The sequence below is a fragment of the Ziziphus jujuba genome, chromosome 9, assembly GCF_031755915.1.
Source record: "Ziziphus jujuba cultivar Dongzao chromosome 9, ASM3175591v1".
NCBI classification, from domain to species: domain Eukaryota; kingdom Viridiplantae; phylum Streptophyta; class Magnoliopsida; order Rosales; family Rhamnaceae; genus Ziziphus; species Ziziphus jujuba.
The window spans coordinates 6702501-6725153 of NC_083387.1; the positions used below are offsets into that span (position 1 = coordinate 6702501).

Consider the following 22653-nt stretch of genomic DNA (forward strand, 5'->3'; position numbering starts at 1 on the left):
ACTTTTAACTGTTTGGTATTTGGACTAAACTAGTATTAATTTGATTTTCGCAGATGTAAGTTTGAGGATTTTTGGTAGATTTTGTTATTGGTTTGTCTGAAAAACAGGTACCCTTCGGATCCATATGACCGAATATGGGATTCTGATGAAAATTTCTCACCATTTCACGTGTCAACTGGGTTTAAGATTGAAGTTAGCTTTGAACGGGCTGGTTTTATAAAGGAGAGTCTACCTGCTGCCATTCTTCAAACTGCAAGAGTGTTAGCAAGGAGGGATGTCTTGACATACAAGTTGCCTCTTGATACAATGGGGGACTATTACATAATCCTCTATTTTGCTGGGATTCTTCCGGTTTTCCCTTCGTTCGATGTATTGATCAATGGTGACATTGTTCAATCAAACTACACTGTGAAGACCTCAGAAGTCAGCGCTCTATATGTTACAAGGAAAGGAATCAATAGCTTGAATATAACACTAAAGAGCACCAGATTCTGTCCTCAACTCAATGGAATCGAGGTTTATGAGATTATTGATGTTCCATTGGAAGCATCATCAACAACAGGTATTGGCATTTTCATTTTCATACTCAAGAAAAGTGCATTCAGGTGGCTGGAACTAATTCTAGTTAATTTGACATGGTAATCCAAAATTATCTTGCAGTTTCGGCTCTTCAGGTTATTCAGCAGTCTACTGGTTTAGACCTGGGATGGGTAGATGATCCTTGCTCTCCCACATCTTGGGATCACATAGGATGTGAATCAAACTTAGTAACATCACTGTATGTAGTGTGTGTGTTTATATGTGCAACAATCAAATCTTTATACTGTTTCTGTTCAATTCTTTCTGACTTGAATTTCTTTTACTTAGGGAGCTCCCTAACATCAAGCTGAGGTCAATAAGTCCAACATTCGGTGACTTGCTGGATCTTAAATCACTGTAAACTTCTTTTGCTACTTCACTCCATTGTTATAAATGTTACATTTTCGAACACTATCTTTTATCAATCCATGGTGCTTTTATTTACAGGGATTTGCACAATACATCGCTTACAGGTGAAATACAGAATTTGGATAGCTTGCAACATCTTGAAAAACTGTAATGTCTTATCATTTATCTCTCAATTGTTTGTTTTGTTTCTGTAGACATCCTGAATACTGACTTAAGTTGTTATTTGCAGGAATCTGAGTTTCAATGAGTTAACATCCTTTGGTACAGGATTGGAGAACTTGGTCAGCCTTCGAACGTTGTAGGTTTCATTTTATACATTTCTTAAGAGAACCAAATACACTGATTTTATATACTTCAGCATTTTGAAAATAAGGATCTGTTCTGTGGGTCCAAAATCTGATAATATCCTTGTATTCACTGTTTTCTTTTTTCTACATGGAGGGATTTGCAAAACAACAGTTTACAAGGAACAGTTCCAGACAGTTTGGGAGACCTAATAGACCTTCACTTACTGTAAGTAATAATAATATAGTTTAAAATAACCATATTTAACAAAATCTTCGGATTCTGTATAAGCTATGCAACTATGTTTTTACAGGAATTTGGAAAACAACAAACTTGAAGGCACCATTCCACAGTCTTTGAACAGAGAAAGCTTGGAAATTAGGTATGCAATTAGTTTTAACATCGCCATATATATTAGCTTTGAAAATTCAGCATTTTGATGCGGCATTTCCATGCAGATCGTCAGGAAATCTCTGTCTTTCTTTCTCCACAGTTACATGCAGTGATGTTTCATCCAACCCTTCCATAGAGACACCCCAAGTTACCATTTTTAACAAAAAGAAGCACACTGGATACAACCATTTGGTCATTATACTTGGTGTCACTGGTGGAGCCTTGCTTGTTCTTTTTCTCTGTATCACTCTTTCAGTATTTTTGTACACGAGGAGAAAGAAAACTGAAATGGCGAATAGAGCAAGTAAAACAGAGCATAGAATTTTCAATTGAAGACCACTATTTTCATTCTTGTTTTAACCTTTTTTTTTTTTTTTTTTTTTTTAAATCACAATCTAGGGGCAGAGGCAATAGATATGCGCAACTGGAATGCAGCAAAAATTTTTACTTACAAAGAAATCAAATCAGCAACCAGCAACTTCAAAGAGGTCATAGGGCGTGGTAGTTTTGGATCTGTTTACCTTGGAAAGCTACCTCAAGGAAAGCTAGTGGCTGTGAAAGTGCGGTTTGATAAAACCCTACTTGGAGCTGAATCATTTATCAATGAGGTTGACCATCTTAAGTGCTCCTTATGAAATTATTTTCTGCGTTCGAGGTCCACGAATATACTGTCCAACTTCTTTTAAGAGATTTTGTTTTTGTTTCCTCAACCACACTAATTTAGTATAACTACGATCACATGTGAATAGATCATGCCTGGAATTCCTGTTTCAGATGAGAACTGTGTTTCATGCATAATATCCTCATTTTTTCATATCTCTGCTGCTTTTAGGTGCATCTCTTGTCAAAAATTCGCCACCAAAATCTTGTATCTTTGGAAGGATTTTGTTATGAATCAAAGCAGCAAATACTTGTTTATGAGTATCTACCTGGTGGATCGTTGGTTGACCACCTTTATGGTATGTCAAGCAATATAAGCCAAATTGATATGAATATTCAATATTGTAGGATTTCCTATAAAGTTACAAATGATGTTACCTTCAGGTCCCAATAGCAGAAAAGTCTCACTAAGCTGGGTTCGTAGACTGAAAATTGCTGTTGATGCTGCAAAAGGTTTGTCTGTTTTCTTGCTGCTAATCTTTGATAGAAGATCAAAGAGGAAAAAAAATTACCTCATAATCAATGCTTTAATATTAGAACAGATATATAGCATTTATGTTAACAGCTCTATCTGAACCTCATTTCTTTTGAAGGATTGGACTATCTACACAATGGAAGTGAACCACGAATCATTCACCGAGATGTGAAGTGCAGTAATATCCTCTTGGATGTGGAGATGAATGCCAAGGTCTGTGATTTTGGCCTCTCCAAGCAAGTAACACAGGCAGATGCAACTCATGTGACTACCGTGGTCAAGGGCACTGCCGGCTATCTTGATCCTGAGTAAGATTTTGGAAGGTTTTGTAGCGGTGATTGTTGATAATTAGCTTCTTTGGTCCCTTAATGACTAAAGAAATCTGTGCAGATACTATTCCACACAACAGTTGACCGAGAAAAGTGATGTATACAGCTTTGGAGTTGTCCTCCTGGAGCTCATATGTGGGAGAGAACCATTGAGTCACTCAGGAACTCCTGATTCCTTCAATTTGGTCTTATGGGTAACCTTAAATTTCTCTCTTTTGTTTCTGCTTCATTACCAATATCAACACATTTTATTAAACTGTTTGCATTCAAATGACTTGTTGAGGTTTAACTCTGTTCATGACCAAAAACTAATGTGGTTTTGGATTGTAAACTGCAGGCCAAGCCTTATTTACAGGCAGGAGCATTTGAGATAGTTGACGATAACATAAAGGGAAGTTTTGATGTGGAAAGCATGAGAAAGGCAGCGTTTGTTGCTATAAAATCAGTAGAGAGAGATGCATCACAAAGACCTACTATTGCACAAGTGTTGGCTGAGTTGAAAGAAGCTTACAGTATTCAGCTATCCTATCTTGCATCTCGTGACATGTGAGTTAATATCTGGTTAGTACCATTTGGTCTTCAAAACATACTTTATTTTTTTATTTTTTCTTTTTTTCTTTTTTTGGCCTCATAACTTCCACAAGTTTCTATCACGGAGAACGCAACCCTGCAAGAAGAGAGCTAGGTCTTCGCTCTGCTATGAGACAGTTGTTTCATGAAGAGCAAATTATCACTAATATACGGGGACAGGAAAAAGAACAAGGAAAGAATGATCAGCCTTCTGAGCGTTTTGGAGTTTACTTATCTATCCGTATTTGTATTTATTCTGTCAATAGAAGAAATTAAAGAATTTTACTTTGACATGTTAAATCCAAAATGAGTGTTGTACTAGTGGAAACTTTATAATACTTATTAGGGTTTGGTTCCTCTTGTTTTCATGGAATGTCAGGTTGTGAAATGCTCCTTGCTATATTGCACTTGCGTTTTCCCTTCTTTTTTTCCCCCCAAAAAAAAGCATTTTCCCTTCTATGCTTAGAGCATCTTGGTACCAAGACAGTGTTCCAAAGATTATCCAATGGGGCATTGGCCATGCCAAACCCACCAAAAATTTGATATAGGTAAGTAGGTACATAACCATTTACCAAAACTATAAGCTCAAACGCAACTGTTCCTTTGTTTCTCCAAAAAGTTCTACACAAAAAGCTAAATATTGGGGTGAAATCAATAGATAAAATACTGACTAAATTTCCCCTAATGAGATGACAACTAGTAGTGTTTTCTTTTCTTCTTTATCTTACCACTTCTCTTTGTAGAATATAACCCAGAGAAGGCAATGGAGGCTAATTCAACAAATGCTTGCATAACCATCCAAAAAATAACTCTATTCTGCTATGATATTGTATATCCTTTTTTCTTTTTTCTTTTTTTCTTTTTGGTCAAACTTGTAAATCAGAAGATTCTGACCAGGTGGAGTACCAACGCCGCAGGAAAAGGTATAACGCAGTTGAAGCAGCCACAGCATAAGGAAAAACAGTCCAAATTCCCTGCAAGCTTATACCAGTCAGATTTACTATAATTAAAGATGACAATCTCGTATGATATAATATATATATATATACATAGAAAAATGATATGGTAAGAGATTTATGAAGAGGAATTGTGAGGGACAACATCCATAGCCATAAAATCTGCATAATTTTCATGATCTGACAATTGTGGATGGCTGTCTCTCAAAGTCCCTCTCCATAAGTCCCTTGCCATATATATATATATATATATATATGCATATGCATTTGCATACCACAGCTGTTGCAACAGTAGCAAGGGCAAACAATGGCCGCTGCCTCAACAGAAATCCGATCCCGAACTGCAAAGTGTGCAGTGAAAACTATATTAGATGTAAAAATAGCATATTCTTTTATTGATTTCTCTTTTTATTCTTTTTCCAATCTTGATCGTTACAATAGAAGGTGAAACTAGGATGTTTGTTACCGAATTCTTTTACCAATAGTTGCCATTACAGAATTTCAACCACTGAGTAATCAGTTTCGAGTGGAGCAAACCATGGATTCAAGTCAACTATGTATGACATGCCTTATGCCTCAATAAATTTAGATGTAAGGTGCATATTTGCAAGTAAACTAGCATGCTACTCTTGAATGAAATGAGTGCATGTGGATTTCTTTTCTAAATCAACTTAATATACCTGAATGGGAAGAGTGATCAAGCCACCAGCACAAACTCCGGCAAAGAAACATTCTGCACTGACACCCTGCACTCAAAGCAAAACTACGTCATCCCCAATAAGATCCAAGCAATTATGAGTCAACAAATAGGATTATACTCATTTAACATGCATATGCATCGCAATGAAATATCAAAATTAATTGTTTTAAAGTACACAAGGATAAAATTCGAGCATGAGGCAGACACTATTAACTTTGCCAAATATAAGCCCATGCATTGACCATACAAATATATCTCTCCATGATATAGGTCCTTAACTGCTTAAATTTATTAACCAAAAAAAAAAAAGGCTAAATAAATAATAATAATAACAAATAACATGAAGGAAGAATAAGATAGCAGGACAGAGATGGTTACTCAATTAGGATCACTAACCATTGCCCCTGCTAGAAAACCTGTAGGATTTCTTGCACCAACAGAGAGCCGTTCAACTGCAAATCAAAATTCATAAGGTAAAGAAAAAAGAAATTGATCCAAATAACATGAATGCAATATGCAGAGACAATTAGTGTTTGAACTTTATATCAAGTTGCCCAGTACTGTCTGATTGCATACAGGTAATACTAATTTATGAAATAGATAGCTAAGGATGCCCCATCTTGTCATGGATCTTGCATAAAATATTAGGGCTATGGTCTACTAGCAACTCCAGCAGTGAATAATCTAAACATGCTACTAAAACCAAATTCTTCGACGTCTAAATTATTCAACTCCACATTAGAATTTGCACAAGCATTGGTTAATCCTAGTAAAGTTAAAATCAGGAAGTACATTGATTTACCATTGAACCTTAAAATCAATGATGAATGTTAAACATTGAGATAGAACCACAAGCATAAAAGATACTACAGCTTTCAGAGCTCACCTAAACCACTGAGATTGCCATATTTTTGCACTGCACGACTTATGCTCTGAGCTCTCTCTTTGCCAATCCCTAGCTGCATTCATTGTCAGTAACAAAACAAATTAGAAAGACAAACAGAGAGAGAGAGAGAGAGAGAGAGAGTATCATTCCCCTGTACTTTGCAAATATAGAAAACAAGTGTACTAATGCATTTGAACAAGTGCTTACACGGAGGTCATGTACTGCTCATGAATGGGCTTTGTCATAATGAATGCATTAGAAGTCAGAAGCAAGCCAAAGTCACAGGACAGATATTAATCCATATACCCTTGAATCTCAATGACAGAACAAACCTTTGAACAAACATCAGCAGAAGCCCCAGATCTTGTGAAAAGCTTCCCAAGATAAAATGGAATCAGGTCACTGATGCATACTCCCCTAAAGTGAAATGAACATGTTAGGTTCATATTTCAATATAAAAAGGTGCACTACTAATGGAGAGACTGCACAAAACAGAAACAGCTATGAAGCTGCATCTCAATAGATACATCAAACCAACTAATCATAAAGACAGTTCCCGCACCCACTGACCAGTACACCCAAAGAATTGTTGATATTATATATGGAGCATTCCTGGAAAAAGATTCAGCAAAAGACTGCCATGTCCCATCCAAAGTTAGCATCCGTGCTATAGATATGCCAACCTGAATAATTTACTAAAAGATTACTGGCAAGTTCAAACATGCAATGGAAACATGAGAATCAAAGCAGCGCTGATTTGTAGAAAATAGGCATTTGAGCTTGTGAAATAGAAGTACAAGGACAGAGGACAGACCCAAATATTTAAAGCCTCTTCACTAATGAAAAGTCCACAGCCAGCAGCCATAAGTAACCAAAAGTAAATCCACCTACAATGCAGTATCATGCATGTTCAGAAATCATAGCCTTTTTAAAAAGCCTAAAAAGAAATAATAGTTAAAAAAACAAAAGAATCAGGGAGGGAGGTGAGGATAACTTTAACTTGGATGGCAGTTTAACTCTTTAAACTCCAATTTCTTTTTTTTCTTTTTTTTTTTCTTTTTTTTTTTTCAACTTATTGAAGATCTTGAAAGTTGATGGAATGCTAAACTACTATTAATTTTGCCAACGTGTAAGTCAATATCAAAACAAAAGAGCCATTTGTTTCAATAAATTATAATTGTTAATCCACCTGCAATGCGGTACCATGCATGCTTCAGAAATCAGTCTTTCTAACAAGCCTAAAAAGAAATAATAATTAAAAACAAAAGAATCAGGGAGGGAGGTGAGGGTAACTTTAACTTGGATGGCAATTCAACTCTGTAAACTCCAATTTCCTTTTTTTCAACACATTGAAGATCTTGAAAGTTGATGGAATGCTAAACTAGTATTCATTTTGCCTATGTGTAAGTCAATATCAATACAAAAGAGCCATTTGTTTGAATAAATTATAAATGTTAATGTACCCTGGAGCATATTCTGGAAGAACCACTCTGTATCCAAAAGCTTTGAAAGTGAAGCCAGCAGGTAAAGCCATCGCGGAAGACGAAGAACCTTCAGCAAAAAACTGAAATCCATGTGATGATCCTAGTGCAGGCTCCTTGATGCCAGCACATATAACTGTGGCAGTTGCTGCTAGGCCCAAAGCAATTGCAATTTTAGCAAGAAACGAAACTCCTGCACTGGGACGAGTATTTTTCCCATTTCCAAGCACCTCATTAACAATTATATCTTGTCGATCCGCAATGTCCTCTGAAATTGTAGATTCATAATTTTCTGCATCTGCCTGACTTCTGATCCTGAATGGTCTAAAAGAGAATCATCAAATTATTATGCTCAAGATTAAGGACTACTAAACAAAACTAGACAGCTGAAAGACTGAAAACTGTATCAACAAAGAGCTCAAGTCTGAGTACAGGATACAAATTAAGCTCAAAAACTAGAGCCATCACTTATTTAAAGACCCAAAAAAAAAAAAAAAAAAAAAAAAACTTTTTAAGAAATTAATAAAAATGATCTCCTGTCCTAAAGCTTTCAGATGCCAAGCAAAAGTAAAATAGTCCGTTTTGAAGTAACAAGTGAACTAAAACACTAATAAAGACGGTAATGCACAATGTAGCCAAGCTAAGTCTCAGAACTAGTCAAATTGCTGAAAACTGTTGGCAAACAAATTAATTCAGATATTACAATTACAATCTTCCATTGTTTACCAATGTGATAAAGCAAAAATTTTTCTCGCGCCAGCAGCGCCAAGTTCAAATATTTGGCTTTATCCTCCAGTTGGGTTTTTTATCATCATAAACAAATCCCAATCATAAATGACATTCAAAGTTCACATTTTTTCTCATCCTTCCCTTTAGTTTTCCCAGCAAATAAGCCACCTTTACAACCGAAGAACAAGTAGAAAATTTTACCTGAAAGTTTGAGGTCTAAATATATGGGCAACTAGTTTATCACTATAGCCGGTCAAAGTTCTCTGTCGGACAAGAAAACAGCTTGAATGCCTCAAGTGTCGTCGAGTAGGTGATCTTGGTATGGTTGTGGGTCGGCATATGGAGGACCCATGTGCTGAAACTGCGAGTGGCAACATTTTTATTAATGCTCCTCGACCACAGTCAGTGCCTGTAAAAGGTACTCGAATAGTGAAGTAGGCAGATAGTTTGGTTGAAGCTGTGGAGGGGAAGAAAGATGAGGAAGCTTATGTTCCATGTGGTTGGGTGTGAACGAATATTGGAAGTGAAGCAGCTGAAAATAGAGACTATAGAAGTACATGCTATCGCAGATTCACAAGAAGAGTGAGAAACCCTCTAGGAAAGGGACTGTTTCTGTTTGGCTTTGTGGCTCCAAAGAATTTAGCCATTTCTTTCAAATTATTATGACAGACTATTCTAATTTTAATCATATTTATTGTTGAACGGATAATGGTTGGGATATTTTGCGTGGCACCACATGCTGGGTTCACGTTTCCTCTTCAACCATTTGTTTGTGTCGCTAAAGCCATTTTTCAATTTTCTAGAAATTGATTTTTCAAGGGGATTGTTATCTTATTGCATTTGATTTAGGCTCTATAAATATATTTTTAATAATAATTATTGTTTTTAGATAAGATTTATAAAAGGGCTTTCCATTAAATTAGAAGAAAAAGATTTATTCTTTCAAACTTTGTAAAATATTCGTTGTGTGGAAAATGACCACTAGCAGGTTATCACAAAATAATAAAAATGTCTATGGAAAATAAGATATACTTATCAAAGCCTATCATGTAATAAGATTATCATTGCTTTGATATTATAACAAAATATGTGATCATTTATAAGCTCATCAACACTGAAAAACGACGCAGAGAATTTGAAGTTTTTTGCCAATCATCATGTACATCGAGGAGTAACACATTTTCGAAAAGTATTTAGGTTGTTATCTGTGTAAGGATTTGCATGTAGCCTACTTCCTAGCCCATAGCTTAGAAGGTAAACTTTTCCTTCTTTTTTTTTTTTCTTTTTTTTTTTTTCAATCAATTTCTTGAGAATGATATTTATGACATTTTATCGATGAATATTTGTTGAAATATAAAAAAGTTATCAAAATTAAAATATGCCTATAAATTTTGTAACGTGAATAAAAGTACCTCATGTATGATTGAGTCCTTTTACCCCTCCGCCTCCGCTATAATATTACACGGTTTGGGTATTATGACTGGAAAGAGAGGATGTCGTAAATCGTGGGAACGTTGTGTAGTCCCTGTCAATCACGATAACGACAAAATGGGGACAGAAACGACTACCTTCAAAGAAGTCGTTGAGAAGACAAACGCGCCAAAAGCTATTATTAAGCCGTGCCGCCAAATGAGAGCTTTGGCGCGCCGAACATATTTAATTCCAACGGCGAACACCAAACCACGTGCAGTTTTCTTCTTTGTTTGTTTCGGCGCAGAGGACAGAGAGTCGCAAAAAAAGTGGATTTTAGATCAATCACGAGTAAACGATGTCGTCTTTGTTAGCTGACCAATACTTTTCCATTGCAATAGCCGTCAACATAAAAAGCCGTCTTTTATCCAGCTTCAGTAAAATTGGTCCGAGCTTTCAAAACAGATAACATATCTACTTACGTGGAAATTCCACAAGTGCTTCCAAGGATCGAAACTCTCTTTTTTTTCTTTTTTCTTTTTTTTTTCTTTTTTTTGGCCATCCAACGGCATGTAATTGTCTACTTTTTCGCATTGAGTTTTGTCTGTAAAATTAAAAAGTGTAAACTTTTTTTTCTTTTTTCTTTTTTTAACTTTTCCAGCTTGCTTCTGCACTAAGCTTTTTCCTATACTTGTTTTGCTTTCTTTCCAACTATATTCTTAATTTTTTATATTGGGGAATCCTGTATTATTTAAGACTAGCTACTACTTTCTAGAGAGAATCTTATAGATAAAAATCCATTTTTATTTTTTTATATTTTTTTTTTCTGTGCAACTTGGTAATCATCATTTTGATCAGAAGCATCGGCTATAATCTTATAGTGCTGTTTTTTTCTTTTTTCTTTTTTGGGTTTTATCATAATTTTCTTTTGGTGGGTTCTTTTTCTTGGTGAACTATTATTATATCCATATCAGCTAGGTAAGTGGGTATTCGAATTTTGAATTACCCAAAAGTTCTTTAATTCTTAGTTTGTTTCCAGATTCTTTAGAAAATTCTGGGATCTTGATCTCTTTGATAAGAGGATGGCTTTTCACGAAATTCATCCATGGACATTGGGTGGTCTTTTAAGAGCCTTCTTTGATCTTGCTCTTGCCTATTTCTTGCTTTGCATTTCGACTTTTATGTTCTTCGCGTCCAAGTGTTTGAAAATTGTTGGGCTGTGTTTGCCATGTCCTTGTAAGGGGATTTTGGGGTATCGCAACGGCAATTTATGCTGGCACGAATTGCTTGTCGAAAGGCCTGTTAGAAAGATCTATGCTGTTCAGCTTTCTGTGAAGAGTAGGTTCCCTTTCGATTTGATTTGGGCTAAGGATCTAAGTAAGTTAAATACAAAGTTAATAGAAGAGGGCAATTGTGAGAATGGTTTCCTTGAACTCGAAGGTGAAGCATGCTCTAGTTCATATACGAGTCCAAGAATGCAAAATTTGGTTGACAGGGAAGGTGGGTTTGATGCCAAGGGAAAAAGGATTATGAATCTAAGGCAAAGGTCTGGATTTCGGCGGCGTAGGAGAGCTACTCTTGAGTATGGAAAATTCTCTTCTGCTTCTCAAAATGATGGGTTGAGGTCAACTGTTGGTGTTTCCTCTTCCGCATCTCCTTGTGATGTCGTTGAAATTAAAGATAAATCCACTGAAAGCTTAACCCTTCAGGGTAAGTGAGAAAGATCTGAACTTGTTATGTTTTTTTCAACAGTTAAGAACAAGATAAAGTGAAAATAAATAAATAATACTTGCATATTGTAGTGTGATTTTTTTTTTTTTAATTTGAATTTTGAAGGCATTACAGAGCATTTTTCTTGTTATTCTGATAGGAGTTTTAAAAATTTTGTTCGGCAGGTCAAAACCTCATATTTCCTTTTCTCCACATTTTTTTATTGGTCGAGTTTGTAAATTTAAAGCTATCACAAATGACTATGAAGGTTTGGTGATTTTTGTGATGATTTCATTTCAGATGATGTAAATGCACCAGCTGGGAAATATAGAGGTGAGAAAACCTCTGAGGGTATTGAATTGAGTGGATTTTTTGGCGATAGTAGAGACATGGATAAGCATTTGTTTTCATTTGGAAAGTACATAGCTAATGCTCAAGAAAATAGACCCAATCTTGGATCCGATACTGATGCAATCAGGATGTTGGAACGAGCACTTGAAGAAGAGAGAGCTGCTTGTGCCGCTCTTCACCTTGAACTGGAGAAAGAGAGAGCTGCTGCTGCAACTGCTGCAGATGAAGCTATGGCGATGATATCCCGTCTGCAAGAGGAGAAAGCATCAATGGAAATTGAATCAAGACAGTACCAAAGGATGATAGAAGAAAAATTTGCTTATGATGAAGAAGAGCTAGATGTTTTGAAAGATATCCTTTTTAGGAGGGAAAAGGAAAATCATTTTCTGGAGAAGGAAATTGAAGTATACAGGCAGATGGGCAGTCAAAGAACGATCGGAGTGACATGTTGGATGGATGGAAACCGATGCCTTTATCTTTACTTGATTTAAATGCAGATCCACTATCTACGCAGCAGAAAATTATCAATACTAAATCATCCAATTGTAAGAAAATGGGAAGCAAAGCAGATTTGCCTTCAATTTATGAGGCTCCATTGATTGAGAAACATGGCCATCCTAATGGATGTGACATAACTGAGAAAATAGTTATTTCAGTATGGAAGGAAAATGAACAGAAAGATAATGTTATGTGCCAAGCAATGACAAGTGAAGCATCACAAGTTTCTATAAGCAATGAAAAAACAATTTATTGCGCTGGAGAAGAGCTGCAGCAAGATGGAAAGCTTAAGGAAATGGAAAGCTTAAGGACTTCGTAGGCAGTAAGATGCAAGGTTAAATGCTTTGATGGGATTGATAGCTGATATGCAAGGCATGACATTGATGGTGAAACAGAAAATTGAAAAGAAGAAAAAAAAAAAAAAAAAAAAAAAAAGGAAAGGAAAGTGGACAATTTGTTATGCTGCTATGGATGATTCTTCCGTACCGTCCTCCCACAATGGAGTTTCTGTACTCTGGTACAGTGAGGTATTGAAGGATTGTCTATGCACAAGCCAGGTGGCAATTAAACTGACCTAACATCATTAAAGGTGGGTTGCAAGCATTGAATGAATTATATATGTGAAACTTTACATATTGACTCGGTGAAGAGTTCTTTTTGCTGTAAGTAGTCCTAGGATGAAGAATGACTCTGATGTTGAATAGGCATGGAGAAAATCTACAAAAGCGGTTTAGGAATTGACTTTTACTGCAGAGTATCGGAAAAATGGCCCCCCCCAAAAAAAAAAAAAGGAAGAAAGGAAAAAAGACTTGAGTGTTATCCATTGGAAGAGGTAATGGTTTAGCTTGATGACCTTATATTTAAGAGTGTAGAGATTCCACGCAACAGGCATCCTTCATCTGATAAGGTACACCCTTGATTTTTTTTTCTTGTGCTTTTTGCATTTCTAAATTATCGTTGCGTGCTCTATCATAATTCTATTGTTGTTCTGCTATTATTCGTTAGAGATTACCAGGTTAAGTTGTGTTTTAGGACCAAGGGAAATAATAGGATTTGGTTATTTATCCTTTGTTACGTTGACAAATAAAGGACTTAGTGGTATTTGAAATAACATCCCCAATAGAAATATATGCACCGATTACTGTTTTACTATATATTTAACTACTGAATAGGTATTTTACCCCCCAAAAAAAAAAAAAAAAAAAATTCTAAATGGGCAAAGGATGTTAATGGCCATGTTATGTAGGTGACATCTGTATGCTTGGGCAAGAAAAGTAAAACGACTAATTATTGCTCCTTTCGAAACATATAAATTGGGGTCTAATTTTACTGCTCCTTACCTAATTCGAGCTAGCTTTTATAATCTTATGTTTGATTGGTTTTTGGTTACTATTTTATTTAATTTGTCTACAAATTTTCGGTTCTGCGCGTGGGCTTGGGCTGAGCTGATGGAACAGATTTTTGGTAATAAAATACATATTCACTTAGAGTTGTGTCCACACGGTGATGTTCTGCTCCATCTTTAGTTTTTCTCATCACAGATATTATTCAAAAGGGTTGTCATTTTTCTTATTTGACATATGATATGCCCGTCAATCAACTACTTTTTCACGATCGATTAATTTGAACTCTTTGTTAAAGGAATAATTACAACTAAAAAGCTGTCTCCCTGAGTACTTGTCAAACCAATTATCTGGGTTACGTTGTTGTTGTATATCAAGGAATAATTTTACGCTACAACCATGAAATTCAAACAACCACCTGTATTCACTGTGAAATCTACTTTGTCAGTATTTAGGGTGGTGGGAAAGATTAAAGAGAGATATGTACGTGTCTAAATTTACCAGTAAGCTCTAATGTAGATAGAGATGTTGAAGATTTCAACTTAGTGAACTGTTCCTTTGAACATAATATTCAATTTCACATAACCATTACTGATCACTTTGCCCTCTTTTCTTCTAGGTGAAACTTGGCAAAGCATGTGTTGGGAATCCTTCAAAAGATGAACAGGGAAAATACCAGCCAGATGTTTGAAAAGTATTCAGAATTTGTAAAACAAAACTCTACAGTAGTCCACTGTAAATTAGCCTTGGTAGGTAGTTGGATTCAGGCTGTTATGACCACCAAGAAATAAATCCAACTTTTGTACAGTCAAATCTTTAAAATCTTGATGAAAGTGGTTTCCAAAGATGCTGTATTTAAAATCATCTGTCCCACATTGTCTTGCCTTGGCAGACAGGAAAAGGAAAATAAAAAAATAAAATGTGCTGCCAAATCATACCCATCGTTATTCTTTATAGGTGCGTTGGGGGGAGGTTGTATTTACAGCAAAAAGGGTATCTAAAATCAAATCGATGTAATTATATAGTCTTTTAAGCTTTCCCTTAAAATGGAGAATAGGGCAGCTTTTCTTTTTGCCATTTTCCTTTTTATTACAGAAGAGAATTATTGGCCAAGGCAGTGTCTAAGAACAAATCCTAATCCAATGTTTTTGTGAGCTTTTTTTGATTCAACAAAGCTTCATGTGCTATCACTTACAGTGGAAAAAGCAGGCCAACTTGCAGTCATTCTAACGAGCAAGGCAAGCAACATTCCTAGTTCATGAATATGCTTGTTTTTCGGCCGATCAAGAATATATTCAAATTCTTATTCTTGTAATAAATAAATATTCGTCCATTTGATAAAGTTTCCTATTTGTTACTATTAATGGCCATTTGATAAAGTTTCCTATTTGTCACTATTAATATGATTGGCCAAAAGATTTATGGTAAAAGAAAAATATTAATGGATGCATTTAATTATATATTAATTTTTTAATATTAAAAATTTAATTATAAAAAATTAATTTTTGAAATAGTGAATTAAATTGGTAAATAGAATATGAATAGCATTTTTCTGGGACAACGATTATCACTACGTAATCAACGCAGAAAATCGGCTTTCGATGACTTCAAATTTAAGGAAGATTTTGTTCGGTAAAAATTCTTGGCACTTGGCTTGCCCATTGGCGATTGGTCACGTGGCTTTTCAGATTTGTGTCCCCTCACTCACACGTGCCAGAAAATAGCCTCTCACCTTTCTGACTCTGAATTTTTTTCTGTGCGTTGTCGCCTTGTTTCCTTAGTGATACAATGCCACGTTGACACTGTTTCGGCTGACATGGCTTTTGTCAGAAAAGTTCTAGATCTTCTCAATTCATGGAAATGAAAAAAAAAGGCTAATTTAATTTACCAAAACAATAATAAATTTATATAAATAAATAAGACAGGGCTTCTAGATCATGTAGTGTCACTTTCCTTATATTTTTATGAGTGGTATGAAGAACTATCTCATTTAAATTGGTAAATATTTTTTATTTTTTTTATTTTGAGATTGTACTTTCGTCAATGGATATACCGTCTTTGATTTTTCTTCCCATTGAAGACTATTCAAAACAGATTCGATAAATACAATGATTTTGAAAAGAAATCCAGAAAAACAAAAATGTCAAATTTAATGAGAGCATTCTGAGAAGTTTGTAGGGGATTTTAGGAATTTTCCTCAGCAATATATAAATTTTCCTAATTAGTTTGAAATAAATAATTAATAATGGGAGCAGTTGTCTATCTAGTGTCACATTAAGATTTATTTCTTAGGAATATAATATTACATTAACGTTTTTAAATTAATGGTTCCTCTTACCTTTTTTCTAAAGGAGTTAGGAGCATATATTCTAGAAATCGGCACGATTTCAAAAGCATCACCGACACCGTCTCTCTACATGGCATTAAAGTAGTGGTCGGTCACGTAGTTAACAAACAGTAATTAGATGCTAAACCCAGTTGTCGCACACGCGTAGCGTATACTCTACAGTACCTTATCAAATCTTTTTCTCCAGTTAACAAACGGAAACGGCGATATTTAATAATAATTAAAAATAAAAATAAATAATAAAAAAAATAAAAAAACGCCTCCGAAAACGGCGAGAAATAAGATAAACGAAGCGAGCTACGAAAGAAGTTAAAAGAAGCTGCAGAGCCCAACAGGTGACGGAGCCAAAGCGGCCGTTGCACGCTAGGTCTCCTCCTTCTAACGCTTTTGATAACAACGTGCCTTTTCTCTATCCGTAACTCCTTCCCTCTTCTCTTTTCTCTCTCTGCAACGTTCGCTCTGTTCCCTCTGAAGATTTGTTTTAGAGAGAGAGAGAGAGAGAGAGAGAGAGAGAGAGAGAGAGGGAGATAAAACAATGCCATCTTAATCAGAAAGCAACAACCCATTCGCTTATTCATCTTTTCTTTCTCTTTTGCCTCTTAATTTTCAGGTATAACAGAGAGAGAGAAAAGAGAGGGAACAGAGGAATATATATAATACATTTTCTTTTTTTAATTCATGAAATTCTGAATCTGGCGGGTTTAATTGCGCTAATGTGGTTGGTTGCTAGTCATTTTGGATCCAACCGAGATCGATTGCTGATCAGAGCTGAATGAATGGTATATATTAACAAAACGAAGATGTTGATTTTTATTGGTTTTTTGATTCTCATTTCAGGATTTGTTTCAATCTGTTTATGCCTGGTTTTGTCGGTTTTTTCATTTTTTTGTGAGATTCGGTTTGCATGAAAATCTTGGTAGGCTTTGTCGTTTTATTGAGTTTTTTTAGTATTAAACGTCGAATTATCTGGATCCATCTAAGATTTTCATCTTCTATTGGTGTGATTTTCCATCGGCGTTTTTCTCATTTTCTGTCGTTGAATTTCGATGCAGATGTAATCTGCGCTCAATCCGTAAAGCGCATTAGACACAATGCCAGGTAGATATATTCAGGAATTTCATGAAAATCTGTATGAATTTCAATTTTGTGTTCGTTTTGGTAATTAATTTGAATTGTTATTAGCAGAAGTAGTTTTAGTCCAAGAAGATGAAAAGTCAAGAAATTTCGATATGGAAACGTCTGAGGACGAGAGGAGAAGGTCTCGGGGCAGATCTCTGAAGAAAAAGACCATGAACGCTTCCATGAAATTCACCAATACTCTTAGAAAGCGTGGTAAACGGGTTGCCAATTGTCGATATGCTTCCATTTCCATTGAAGATGTTCGTGATGCAGAGGAGGAAGAAGCGGTCAATACATTTCGCGAGGCATTGCTTGCTAACAATCTGCTTCCAGATCGATTCGATGATTATCATACCATGCTGAGGTTGGTGAATTATCATATCTTGTACCCTTTCAGATGCAAATTTTGAAATACATCTTAGCTGTATTTGACAGATTAATTTCATTTCATGTAGAATTGGAATTTAAAAGGCAGAATTTTTTCTTATTATTATTATTTTTTTAAAATAACTGGATGCAAATTGAAGGTTTGGAAGTTGAAATAACAAGGAATTCAGCAAAAGTGTTTTCAGAACATTTTGACATTACCATTAATTCGTATTGGATGTCATTTCGCTGATAAGTTTCTTCTGTGCGAAAAGTAGTGGCCTTTTATCCTTTGGGAATATGTAATTTGATGTAATCACGAGTAAAACAATGATTAAATGGATTTTATGTATCCTTTGGTAAATTTGTGACAATTTCTTGCCCTTTCTAGTCAAATTGGAGCTTGTCAATGATAATTTTTCCATAGGTTATTTAGGCCTGATCTAGTTACAAATAGAAGTCCTTTAGTGATTTCTCCGCCCAGAGTATGCACTTGTTTATGAAGGATTTGGTCTTTTCATGCAGATTTTTGAAGGCTAGGAAGTTTGATATTGATAAAACTGTCCATATGTGGTCAGAAATGCTAAACTGGAGGAGAGAGTATGGAGTAGATTCAATTGTAAAGGTAAAATATGAAAACGATATTTATAATTTTTCAGTAGTTAATTCCTGTTTAATTTATTTTTGAAATGTTCATAGATGTTTAAATAAATTCACAATTTATAGGATTTTGTATACAATGAGTATGAAGAAGTTCAGCGTTTTTATCCTCATGGTTATCATGGTGTAGACAAGGAAGGACGGCCTGTTTATATTGAAAGACTTGGCAAAATTGAACCTACTAAGCTGATGAATGTCACCACAGTGGATCGTTTTTTGAAATATCATGTCCAGGGCTTTGAGAAGGCTTTTGCTGAGAAGTTTCCTGCATGTTCCGTTGCCGCAAAAAGGCATATAGATTCAACAACAACCATACTAGATGTCCAGGGACTGGTAATTTCTAAAACTTCCTTTTCGTCTCTTGTGGTTCATGTAATCTGTGTTCTGTTCAATAACAATGCTTCTTATTTTTGATAATGCAGAACTGGGTGAGCTTTGGTAAGGTTGCACATGATCTTGTTATACGCATGCAGAAAATAGATGGTGATAATTATCCTGAGGTTGGTTAATCACTTTAAGGAACTGAAAATGTAATTTTCATTGATTAGTTATTTATGATTTTATTTCATTATCCGCAGACATTAAATCAGATGTTCATAGTCAATGCTGGCAATGGATTTAAACTGTTATGGAACACAGCAAAAGGCTTTCTTGACCCAAGAACAACTGCAAAGATACATGTAAGAGAGTTTTGCTATATTTATTTTGACTTTGAAGGTTTTTGAATTAAACTGAAATGCTTGTGTTCCTGACTTTAAAGGTTTTAGGCAACAGATATCGAAACAAGTTGTTGGAGGTTGTAGACGCAAGGTAGGACTATTGATTTCCTCTTCCTGTCGATAGTTTTCTATATTAGTACAGTACTGTTGGGTGTTTTATTTTTTCAATATTCTTATAATTTTATTTTACTTCTTGTTACGACAGCCAACTTCCAGATTTTCTTGGAGGAACTTGCTTGTGTCCAAATGAAGGCGGATGTCTTAGGTCTAACAAGGGACCTTGGAATGATCCTGACGTAATGAAAGTAAGAATTTATTGAAGTGACTGTGCCATTCATTTTCAAGTTTTTGATGTGCAAGCGATCTAAACTTTGAACCGATCGGTTGACATTTTATAGGCTTTTCATGTTGGAAATATTATATCATCACTAATCTGACTTCGTCTTGCAGCTGGTACACATTAGAGAATCAATGTATATGAGGAAAGTTAAGGATTCACCTGACAATGACAGTCTAGGAGTCAAATTGTTGCGGTCCAAGTCTAAGGTGACTTTATTGATGAATAACGTTAGTGCTATTTTTATCATATTCTGGTCATGTCATTTTAAACTTCACATCTGTTATTGCAGGTTTCAACCAGTGAAATACTATCTAGTAACATATCTGGATCAGAAATGAGGTCTAGTGCCCATGGCTCCACACAGCCTTTGTCTATTTCTGACAGAGTAAAGTTTCTGTACTTTTTTAACCATTCTAATCAGCTGTTACCTTTAAGCTTGTAAATAGAATCAATTTACCCCAAACAGCAGATTCTACTTATGATCAAGACCAAGAAATTCATTTATAATTATGGCTAATTTTTAGTAGAATTTCTCTCTTTAAACCACCATCTAGTGTTTCCAGTGGAAGTGAAAAAGGATAAAGATCACTGAAATCACATTTGCTTTCCAATATGATTGGGGATATATAAACTTCTTGGTCAATTCTTGCTTTAATAATATTTTTGGATCGAGTTATCCTAACAGGCTCAAGTTCTGGACTAAATAGACTCTTTGGGCTGAACTATTTCAACAATTTGGGGTTCTTGTATTGGACAATATGTTTGGAAATATTAGCGGTCAAATGAAATTATAATGTGGTGCAATTGTAGATATGAAGAAAATAGATAGATTTGAGGTACCATTCCAGGAACTTTATTAGAGGAATGATAAAACCTACGCTAAACGACTCCTATTTTACCTTGTTTTAAAATTTTCGATGTCACTAATTTGGCTTATGAAGTTTGAAATATTGTGATTTGGAGCAGCCTAATTGTAAATTAGAGGATACAACTAAAAATATTTTCCAGGATCTGCAGCATACTTCAGTTAGTGAAAATTGTGCAGCATTGAATTGCTTGGATGAAATTTACATTCATCAAAAAGAGGATTTCTTGCAGATACTATAGAAATATTATTATTATATCAAGGCATTTCCCAAATAATTATTTACTTAACATGCAGTTTGTAAAAAGAATCATAGAATTGGGATGATGCACTATGTGCTTTTTTTTTTTTTTTTTTTTTTTTTTTTTTGGCTTGTCCATTTGATATTTCTCAATTATGTACATCGAGTTTCCTGTCAAGGAAAAGGGCATTTAAATGTATCAGTTTATTTGTCTGACTCTTTCCCTATCCTTATATTTGCTTCAGGAAAGGATAAGTGACACCAAATCTATCTGCGGTTTGACTGTACCAGGCATTACTGCTGGAAGAACTGAAACTGCTAGTTCAAGTTCGACAAGTAAGTATTGCTCAGCTATTTATTATAACTACAAGATTTACTTACATCAAAGTGATTGTCTTGCTAGTAGCCATGCCATTAATTATTTTGCATTCATATTCTTTAGAAACTGTAAGAATTACATTAAAGGGATTTTTCAAGCAAGAATAATATTAAGGAAATAAGCAATGCTATCTTTGATGTTCATATATAATCAGCTCTTTGTAGTATGTTTGATCTCTAGGAAAAGAGCATTTTGAAAAGATTACTTGAAGTGAGATTTTCATTCTTTACACATATATTAATATTATATTTTTTTGACAAGACATAATTAAATAATTATCATCCATACATATATCTTTTACATTATCAATCACACATTCTGTTAGTCCTATCAATTATATACTTGTGTAAGGATGATTTTTACATTTTCCTGACTTGTAATTCTGACAGATGATTTGATTGTTAATGTTTCTCCAAGAAGGCCACTGAAGAATTTCATTCCCCAAGCAACAAGTTTAATGGTTCACTTCATACTCAAAATATTAGCTTGTATATATGCTGTATTCCCAAGGTTTGGGAGAATTTTTGCAGTTCAACGTCAAGAGAACCAGTTAGAGGACGCAAACAAGCCAATGTTTGTAGATTCTGGTTCTCAGGAACAGGGCATTTCACAAGCGATAGAAGTGGATCCACTCTGGCAGAGGCTGCAGCAACTAGAAAGTGTAGTTACTGATCTGGTTAACAAACCTACACGAATACCTCCTGAGAAGGAGATTATGCTTCATGAATCTCTGAGTCGTATAAAATGTATAGAGTATGACTTACAAAAGACCAAAAAGGTAAGATAACCTCTTTACTTATGACTGGATTATCTGATGCATACAGCAGCTGTACCTGTCAGTTTCGTGTATTGGTTTCAATGCTGGCTGCTAGAATTGAACCTTCTTTTGTACAGGCACTGCTTGCCACTGCATCAAAACAAGTGGAACTTGCTGAGTCACTTGAAAGTCTAAAGGAGAACACCTTGAATGTAAGTTCCTATAAGCCTTTCTGACGAAGTTTAGTATTTCAAATTCACAATTGCATAATCAATCAAGTGTTTTTAAAATAGAGGCTTGAATTTCTCATAAGAGATGCTCTATAATGCTAAACCGTGTTGTTTAATTAACTTTTTTTCTGTCTGTAAATGTTGAAGAGGCATTTTAGCCTTGATGAAAAGTACAATACCATTTATAATGAATCTCTAGATATAATAATAAACTTAGTTGCTAGATGCAGAAATGATTGAACTTTTGTCCTACCTTCAATTCGTTACGCTAAATGTTCTGTTTTGAATAAAACTTGCTGTTAATATAAGAGTTTCACTAAAGCAGGGAACAAACACTTGTTGGCCGAGACATTGCAGATCCCATCCCCCGGGAAGATGAGTACAATTGTTCTGACATAGAAGCTTTTAGAAATTGCCTTTCACCATGCCCGTTTCTGAAACCACTCATCCATTTGAACAGAGTTGTCTTCTGGGTAAATCCTCTTTTCCTGTTATGTTGACGCAAGATCATCCAATCTCTTAGAATGTGCCTGCTTCAATTTCTAATTTGCATTTATGTTTTTCTTCAGGTTTCTCTGGATGGCAGCTGAAACATAGTTCTTCACAAAGAAAACAAACCAATATTATTTACAGTGATTTCCTTTTGCTTAATATCGGCATTGAGTGTAAGGAAAATGTGTATAATTTTTTACTTGTGTGTAAATACAATCAAATCTTTCTTCTTCTTTTTTCTTTTTTTTTTTTTTTTTTTTTCTCTTTTCTTTTTGTATTTTTTTGATCGGATATAGGTACTATACATGGAATGCACTTCAATACCAATTTAGAAAGTTTATAAAAACAGAATTTCATGCTATAATGTCGGGGCGACTAGCTGAGTTAGTGTTGGAACAATTTTTGGGCATTTTG

At 35.0% G+C, this 22653-nt stretch overlaps 4 protein-coding genes and 1 long non-coding RNA gene across 8 annotated transcripts in view; 3 read left to right on the forward strand and 2 right to left on the reverse strand.

Annotated features, from left to right (window-relative positions):
• The window catches only part of LOC107426815 (probable LRR receptor-like serine/threonine-protein kinase At5g48740), a 5491-nt gene extending 922 nt beyond the window's left edge, over positions 1-4569 (forward strand). Inside the window, exons 3-17 of one of the 2 annotated variants that reach the window (XM_016037109.4) lie at positions 108-562; positions 661-778; positions 868-936; positions 1027-1095; positions 1178-1246; positions 1390-1461; positions 1547-1615; positions 1692-1930; positions 2026-2234; positions 2459-2585; positions 2671-2739; positions 2880-3069; positions 3152-3284; positions 3428-3651; positions 3735-4569. In XM_016037109.4, coding sequence (XP_015892595.1) covers positions 108-562; positions 661-778; positions 868-936; positions 1027-1095; positions 1178-1246; positions 1390-1461; positions 1547-1615; positions 1692-1930; positions 2026-2234; positions 2459-2585; positions 2671-2739; positions 2880-3069; positions 3152-3284; positions 3428-3640 — 2101 coding nt within the window. In that variant the 3' untranslated portion in view covers positions 3641-3651; positions 3735-4569. Of the gene's footprint in view, positions 1-107; positions 563-660; positions 779-867; positions 937-1026; positions 1096-1177; positions 1247-1389; positions 1462-1546; positions 1616-1691; positions 1931-2025; positions 2235-2458; positions 2586-2670; positions 2740-2879; positions 3070-3151; positions 3285-3427 lie in introns of both variants that reach the window. The other variant, XM_060811585.1, reaches the window with a different exon arrangement.
• On the reverse strand, positions 4243-9070 carry LOC107426816 (uncharacterized). 2 transcript variants are annotated; one of them, XM_016037111.4, is made up of 10 exons: positions 8614-9070; positions 7666-7998; positions 7017-7089; positions 6773-6885; positions 6535-6619; positions 6203-6275; positions 5713-5768; positions 5297-5362; positions 4892-4957; positions 4243-4634 (listed from the first exon to the last, which is right to left on the reverse strand). In XM_016037111.4, the coding sequence occupies exons 1-10, from the start codon at positions 8787-8789 to the stop codon at positions 4527-4529; spliced, it is 1149 nt and encodes a 382-aa protein (XP_015892597.1). In that variant the 5' UTR covers positions 8790-9070; the 3' UTR covers positions 4243-4526. The 2 variants fall into 2 exon arrangements, with proteins under 2 accessions (XP_015892597.1, XP_015892596.1); XM_016037110.4 differs by having other exon boundaries at positions 7666-8007; positions 8614-9069.
• A 1423-nt stretch (positions 9071-10493) lies between these two features.
• Positions 10494-15121, forward strand: LOC107426774 (uncharacterized). The gene is made up of 3 exons (XM_016037048.4): positions 10494-11532; positions 11833-13288; positions 14344-15121. Exons 1-2 carry the CDS (start codon positions 10905-10907, stop codon positions 12372-12374), a joined length of 1170 nt encoding a protein of 389 aa, XP_015892534.3. The 5' UTR covers positions 10494-10904; the 3' UTR covers positions 12375-13288; positions 14344-15121.
• LOC132799470 (uncharacterized) lies at positions 13117-14373 on the reverse strand. The gene is made up of 2 exons (XR_009634021.1): positions 14306-14373; positions 13117-14265 (listed from the first exon to the last, which is right to left on the reverse strand). It is a non-coding gene; the product is annotated as an uncharacterized LOC132799470 (long non-coding RNA).
• A 1170-nt stretch (positions 15122-16291) lies between the features above and the next one.
• On the forward strand, positions 16292-22597 carry LOC107426677 (phosphatidylinositol/phosphatidylcholine transfer protein SFH9). Of its 2 annotated transcripts, XM_016036919.4 has the most exons (17): positions 16292-16438; positions 16682-16850; positions 17124-17169; positions 17254-17554; positions 18082-18181; positions 18283-18549; positions 18639-18716; positions 18795-18896; positions 18977-19026; positions 19141-19240; positions 19386-19481; positions 19565-19660; positions 20627-20717; positions 21150-21538; positions 21655-21729; positions 22073-22220; positions 22317-22597. In XM_016036919.4, the coding sequence occupies exons 3-16, from the start codon at positions 17163-17165 to the stop codon at positions 22124-22126; spliced, it is 1806 nt and encodes a 601-aa protein (XP_015892405.3). In that variant the 5' UTR covers positions 16292-16438; positions 16682-16850; positions 17124-17162; the 3' UTR covers positions 22127-22220; positions 22317-22597. The 2 variants fall into 2 exon arrangements, with proteins under 2 accessions (XP_015892405.3, XP_048336013.2); XM_048480056.2 differs by lacking the exon at positions 16292-16438 and having other exon boundaries at positions 16445-16850; positions 17257-17554.
• Positions 22598-22653: the final 56 nt, after the last annotated feature.

What these genes read in the sequence shown, in the direction of transcription:
- LOC107426816 (XM_016037110.4), bottom strand. Translation starts at nt 8,789, where the DNA reads ATGTTGCCACTCGCAGTTTCAGCACATGGGTCCTCCATATGCCGACCC. An exon ending in TTTAGACCTCAAACTTTCAG is followed by an intron (nt 8,008 to 8,613) that starts GTAAAATTTTCT and finishes ATTCTCTTTTAG; the next exon opens with ACCATTCAGGATCAGAAGTC. An exon ending in TGGCAATCTCAGTGGTTTAG is followed by an intron (nt 5,769 to 6,202) that starts GTGAGCTCTGAA and finishes TTTGATTTGCAG; the next exon opens with TTGAACGGCTCTCTGTTGGT.
- LOC107426774 (XM_016037048.4), top strand. Translation starts at nt 10,905, where the DNA reads ATGGCTTTTCACGAAATTCATCCATGGACATTGGGTGGTCTTTTAAGA. An exon ending in TGAAAGCTTAACCCTTCAGG is followed by an intron (nt 11,533 to 11,832) that starts GTAAGTGAGAAA and finishes ATTTCATTTCAG; the next exon opens with ATGATGTAAATGCACCAGCT.
- LOC107426677 (XM_016036919.4), top strand. An exon ending in TACTAGATGTCCAGGGACTG is followed by an intron (nt 18,550 to 18,638) that starts GTAATTTCTAAA and finishes TTGATAATGCAG; the next exon opens with AACTGGGTGAGCTTTGGTAA. An exon ending in TAAAGGAGAACACCTTGAAT is followed by an intron (nt 21,730 to 22,072) that starts GTAAGTTCCTAT and finishes TCACTAAAGCAG; the next exon opens with GGAACAAACACTTGTTGGCC.